Source organism: Bos taurus, chromosome 5 (genome assembly GCF_002263795.3).
Source record: "Bos taurus isolate L1 Dominette 01449 registration number 42190680 breed Hereford chromosome 5, ARS-UCD2.0, whole genome shotgun sequence".
NCBI classification, from domain to species: Eukaryota; Metazoa; Chordata; class Mammalia; order Artiodactyla; family Bovidae; genus Bos; species Bos taurus.
The window spans coordinates 1,404,625-1,411,401 of NC_037332.1; the positions used below are offsets into that span (position 1 = coordinate 1,404,625).

A 6,777-nucleotide genomic window follows, 5' to 3' on the forward strand; every position below is an offset into this window, starting at 1 on the left:
AAAATAGAATTTGTATATTTAGAATTACCTTAATTTCATTATAAAAAATGAATCAATGTTAAACACTGGCATTTACTTTTTCCAATTAGGTAATAAAGTAGACTTGGAGAAGGAGAGACATGTTTCCATTCAAGAAGCAGAATCGTAAGTGTTGTCTTTCTCTTCCTTCCATCAGTCACTCTCTATAAGAAGTCTTCATCCTTGCACAGTGTTCTTTACCATTTCGTTATTACTCAAACCTTTTAATATAGATTGAGCTATTGGATTCAATGAAGTGTGTTTACATTGGCAGTTTCTGGACTTTTTGTGACATTTAAAGATATTTCACTTATAATTCTCTTTCTACTACTACTACTACTACTACTACTACTATGTCGCTTCAGTCGTGTCCGACTCTGTGCGACCCCATAGACGGCAGCCCACCAGGCTCCCCCATCCCTGGGATTCTCCCAGCAAGAATACTGGAGTGGGTTGCTATTTCCTTCTCCAGTGCATGATAGTGAAAAGTGGAAGTGAAGTCGCTCAGTCATGTCTGACTCTTCGTGACCCCATGGACTGCAGCCTACCAGGCTCCTCTGCCCATGGGATTTTCCAGGCAAGAGTACTGGAGTGGGGTGCCATCGCCTTCTCTGAATTCTCTTTCTGATTTCAGTAAAAAGTGTAAAAGTGATGCAAAAGGAAACTGCCATGGCCAAATAGCGAGTCACAAAAACTAAAATATTTGGGTTGCAAATTAATTTATAAAAATTTCAAGTCTTGCAATATATTCTTATTTAAAAGTTGGTTCAAAAAAATAAATAAATAAAAGTTGGTTCAATATATAGAGATACTAACCAGGATATAATTTTAATTTCACTAAACCTGGGTTAATCAGTAATAAGTCACCAAAAGTGCTACTGTAAAAAAAAAAGTTCAAATAGCAGTTGTGGCAAAAACTTGAAACATTTTTTTACAGCAATTTCTGATGTCACTTTTCTTTTTAAGGTATGCAGAATCTGTGGGAGCAAAACATTATCACACTTCAGCCAAACAGAACAAAGGAATTGAGGAACTCTTTCTTGACCTTTGTAAAAGTAGGTGTATGAATGTGTGGTGTTTGCTAAATATATATTAAAATAAATGCAATACCATTAAAAATAAAAATGGAAGGGGAATATACAGAATAAAAAAGATTTAAGAGATGTAACAGCATGCTGCAGTGGATGGACCTTATTTGTATTCTAATTTGACAAACTAGTGAAAAAGAACATTTGTGAAATGATTGGGACTATATGAATACTCACTGGATATTGATGATCTTAAGAAATATTGTGAATTTTGTTAGGCATGATTATGGTGTTGTGATTATGCCTAAAAATTCTTTTTTAAGTTTTTATCTTTAGAAATCATAATTTATGAATGAAATTTATGTATCTGGCACATAAATTTGATTTAAAAATAATGGTAGCGATGATTGCCAAGTATGGATGAAAGTGTGTGATGGACGTATAGATTTTCATTATGTTTTTCTTTTATGTATGTTTGTGCTTTTTCTTATTAAAAAAAGAGAAAGGAAAATGTTTATCATATACAACCTGAAAGTCATTTCTCATATCACCAATAGAACACATACTATACTTAGGAAAACCCCAGTCTGTAGAATAATGGGTTGAGATGATTTTGTCAAATTACATTCCTTGAAATCACAGACTCTTTAGAAAACATGATGAAATGATGGCTTTCTCTCTAGAAAAATGTACATATACACAAACTTTGGAGTAAGTATCAGTTTTATGTAAACCTGAAGATCGTTCGTAGTTCACCTGGGAGAGTAATTCTCCAAATGTAGTCCCCTAATCAGCACCATTAGCATCATTTGAGAATGTGTTAGAAGTGCAAGTTCTTGGGCCTTACCCCAAACCTACTGAATCGAAATTCTAGAAGGCGGTTCCCCAACTCTGTGTTTTAATCATTCCTCATGATTCTGATTTATACTAAAATTTGAGAACCACTGCTGTACATATCAGTCACTAGGAGATCTTGTTAAAATTGTAATTTGATAAAGTTGGTCTCATGTAGGCCTGAACTTCTGTTTTCTAACAGACACCCAAGGTTTAATGATACTAGTCCTCAGACCATACTTTGAGTACTCAGGTTCTAGATCAGTGGCTTGTAAATGTTATATATCACATCTTTATATAAAAAGATTGAGTATTCTCCATATGTTATTTTAAAATTATAGAACATGTACAAGTGCTTATTTTGTATATTGTAAAACATATTAAAAAAATAGAAATTTTGAAAGGTTGGGGGAAACTGTTTTCTAATTTCATCTCAATGAATTGTCCCATATACCTCAATTTGGAAACCATTGTTTAAGATCAGTCTCTGGACGCAAGTTTAGAACCCTTATTCTGTTCTAAGGACTCGCTTTTCTCTGCTCATCTTTTCAGATATGTATTTTGCGACTATTTACTCCTTGTCTGTGTCTTATAGTCTCATTTTTCTTAACTGTTTCTCAAAGAGCAAAAGATCTAAATTTTAATGAGGTCTGATTTATCAGTTTTTCTTTATGAGTCATTTTTTGTGTGTCTTACATGAGAAATCTTTGCTAACTCAAAGTCATAAAGATTTTCTTCTACAGAGATTTCCTCCTATTCCCCCCCCCCCTTTTTTTTTTTCTTAAATCAGTTAGTTTATTTTTGGCCATGCTGGGTCTTCACTGCTGTATGGGCTTTTCTTCGGTTGCGGAGAGCGGGGGCTACACTCTAGCTGTGCTCTGCGGGCTTCCCACGGCAGTGGCTCCCCGCGTGTGGAGCACCGGCTCGGGCCCGCAGGCTGCAGTAGTTGTGGCTCCCAGGCTTTATGGAGCACAGGCGCGATAGTTGTGCTGTGTGGGCTTAGTTGCTCTGAGTCATGTAGGATCCTCCTGGATCAGGGATTGATCTCCTGCATTGGGATCTACTTCTTTACCAGTGAGCCACCAGGGAAGCCCCTCCTGCTATGTTTTCTTCTAGACATTTTGTTTTACATTAGATCTGAAATTATGGTGGGAGATACAGATTGAACTTTCAATTTTTGCATGTAAATGTCCAATTCTAGTACTGTTTCTTGAAAAGATGATTCTGTTTTCATTCAGTAAACTTGGCGCTTGTTAAAAATCAAGTGACCGTATGTATGGGAGTCTGTTTCTGGACCTGTTTTGTTTATCTCTGTATTTCTTCTTTCACCAGTATCTCACTGTCATCATTAGAGCAACTTTCTATTGTATCTTTAAACCAGATAGTGTGAGTCCTCCAGCTTTCTTCTTCCGCCTTCATCCTAAACTCTTTGGTTCTTCAAATGTTATTTGCTTAAAAGTTTCACATTACTTGAAAAATAATCTTGTACCCTAAATATCGCTTGTACTTGGAACAATTTGACCTTCTTTGACATATTTTGAAGGCGGGAAGAGGGGACGACAGAGGATGAGATGGTTGGATGGCATCACCAACTCAATGGAAGTGAATTTGAGTAAACTCTGGGAGTTGGTGATGGATGGGGAGGCCTGGTGTGCTGCAGTCCATGGGGTTGCAAAGAGTCAGACACGACTAGGCGACTGAACTGAACTGACATATTTCTAAATATACTTGGAAAATCTTAAGGATGACACTTGTATACAGTCATTTGTTCAGATCAAAAACTTGTTTTCTCTGGTGATGTCACTGTGGCTGTGATGCAGCTGGACAAATACCTTTGCTATTACTTAGTTTCCTTGTTGGTTGAAAGTCTGCTATCATGATGGTAAATGGAAATTAGAGAAACAGAAGGCTCAGGTTGTGGTCCTAAATGATCTCTGCTTTCTCCCTCTCTTAGGAATGATAGAAACTGCACAAGTGGATGAGAGGGCAAAAGGCAATGGCTCCAGTCAGCCAGGAGCTGCAAGGCGAGGTGTACAGATTATTGATGATGAACCTCAAGCCCAGAGCGTTGGCGGAGGGTGCTGTTCTTCTGGATAACTGTTCACCCCTAAGAAAGTAAAAAAAACAAACTGTGGATCATTGCCCTCAACATGAAGACTGCCATATTCCAAGTCACATTATTTTACCGATGGAGTTATGGAATTAACAGTATTTTAAATTACGTTTATAACTGCAGAGACCTTAAGTGCTAAACTTAGTGGAGTTTGTGACCAGAGAATTGGCATTTTCTACAAATGTTAACAAAGCAATTACCAATGGCCTTTTTACATATTTTTTTCTTTAATAAGAAATAATATGCATGTAGAAAAGACCTACTTAAAGGCTTCATTTATATTCTTTTAAATCAAATCTTTATTTAATAACTTATATATGTTGTTGGAATGGTATACATTTTTGCAGTCCTTTGTATTTTGTGGTAGTTTGAATTGTATCCCTTCTAAACAGCAAACTGTCTTTTGTTTTCTTCTTCTTTTGTTGTTTTTTTTTTTTTTTAATTAGCAGATACCTGAAGTACTATTTTTGCAGGGTTTGCACAGGCCCCTAACTGTCTACTACACTTTGATATAATCTATATACATCCTGTATGCTGAGGTGGTAAAATACAATGTAAATTACATATTAAATATTTTATCTGCTTTTACAAGTGCAAGGTGCAAAAATATATACAATAGTCTCATTGATGACTGTAAAGTGAATTAACATTTGGTGATAATGCCTAAGCTTTTTGACTCTGATATAAAGATCATAGCTCCCCTTCACTTCTGTCTTAACTTAAAAGCGGTGTGTTTAAATTTTCTCATATACTTTACTTGAATTATTGCTGTTGTCATGTTTTTTGCCTCTAAATCCATCTGATGATTAATTGAGCAACAGCATTTGCCTTTGGGTTTTGGGTTGTTTTGTTCTTTCTGGGGTTTGTTTTTTGGGGGACAGGGATAAAAGAGATGACTTCTGCCATTTTTGCTGTAGAGTGGTTACCTTAGAAGTATTTGAGTGGAGCATGCTGAGTTTCACTTATGCAAAGCTTTAGTTTTCTCTTACGCTTTATATGAAATGGATTCACTGGTATGAGAAGAGAGGAAGAACTTCCAGATAGTAGCCACTCACCAAGACTCTTTTACACAGCAGCATGTTAGTGGTAGTTTCTGCTCCGGAGGCAGCACTTCTGGATCCTTCCTAAGCAAATTGTATTTGTTCATTGCTTGCCAGAGATGAACAGAGAAAGTTTTGTTTCATTTTGTAAGCGCTATCCTTCTGAGTTTCTTTGAAGGGAAACATTTCATGTAATGTAGTTATAGTGAACACTGGAAAGATTTATTATAAAATTATATTCTTGTATACTTTGTAAATGAGTCTCACTAGGTTTTTTTTTTTTTTTCCTTAAGCATAAGTCTAAACTTAAATTTGTTAATTTTAATAGAATCCGGCACAGGAAGAACACAAATTGTGTAAATTAACATAAATTGTTCTTGTTCTAATATATATATTTTTCCATTTCTGTCATGCTTGGAAAACTAGTAAATGATATGTCTAAGATAAAATGGAATGGTCCCTGGATTTACTTCTTACAAGAAGCAGTAGTATACAATAAAATTATTAGCTTGAACAGTTAAGAGAATATAAAGAAGTTATAGTTAAAAAAAAATAATTTTCCCAAATGGGTTAAAGTTGAATGAATTGCCATCTTGATGTTATGATATTGCAATTTTAACTTAGTATTAAGTATTCTATAAGTCTGCATTTTTACCCTCTTTAATTGTTGTCTCTGTCAAACTCAACACACTGCTTCTCTGTTGTGTGTGTTTAGGGAGGTGGGTGGAAAGAGTTTCCTGAAAGATAAGCTAAAATTGTCTTCTTTTATGGGATGATCGTACTCTGTGTAGTTCCTTGGTTTCCTGGAGGGAGGCAGGGGAGATTCTGAGTACAGATACTAGAACAAATAGTTTTTGCCTTCCTGGTATTTTTGTTTATAGAGAAAGCCTTGTTGTAGATGTAGATGGGAAATAAGCTCCTCTCCATTGGAGTGAAGTATGTTTTTAAAACTAATTAGAGATGAAATTGAGGTTTATTTTAAAAAGTAAAATCAAAAGTCATAATTGGAGAGTTGGACTCTTTGATTTTCCGCCCTATATTAATGATATAAAGTCCAGATAGAAACCTCTTCTCCAGAGTTGCCAGATAATTATTGGTGAGGTACAACCACTCTCTCTGTTTCTTTCTTTACTCTTCCTTGGTTTCTGTGCATCTTCCTTAACATCAAGCATTTCATTATTTTTTTCACCTGTAATTTAAACTAATTCAGTAGCAACAATAGATAATATGGTATACCTGACCTTGCTCCAAAGCTCAAAAGTTTTAGGTAGGAATAGACTGAAAGGGTAGTGAAACAGGACAAATCAGTTGAAGCGTGTAATCAAAGGAGAGATAAAAAAATTACAAACAAAGGCTAAGAAAATTTTTCTGGTACTTACTTTACCTCCCTAATACGTCTTTTGTGTTCCTGTCCTTACAATTGTGCTACTAGGAAGAAGACACAAACTATCATGTTGTGTATTAAAAGTAGTAGGTAGGTAGAACCAATATATTTTTCAACTAATAAGTGTATTCTCTTGGTATATATAAATTAAAAGTTGGTTTAAGATAGACATTAAAAGGGTATCCAAATATTTAAAGTATACAATCATAGTTTCTGTAATGACAATGGATATTCTGCTTGTTTTGCATTGTGATTATAGAGGAAGATTACTGTTTTTAAAAATACACATTTCACAATTTGGGGGTAAACAGTAATCTGAAAAGCAATAAGCATCACATTATCATATAAAATATCTGAATT

The 6,777-nt window shown here is 35.1% G+C and overlaps 1 protein-coding gene across 1 annotated transcript in view; it reads left to right on the forward strand.

Annotated features, from left to right (window-relative positions):
* RAB21 (RAB21, member RAS oncogene family) overlaps positions 1 to 5,551 on the forward strand; it is a 32,460-nt gene extending 26,909 nt beyond the window's left edge. The window contains 3 exon segments of the mRNA NM_001075317.1: positions 90 to 144; positions 985 to 1,073; positions 3,835 to 5,551. Coding sequence (NP_001068785.1) covers positions 90 to 144; positions 985 to 1,073; positions 3,835 to 3,977 — 287 coding nt within the window. The 3' untranslated portion in view covers positions 3,978 to 5,551.
* Positions 5,552 to 6,777: the final 1,226 nt, after the last annotated feature.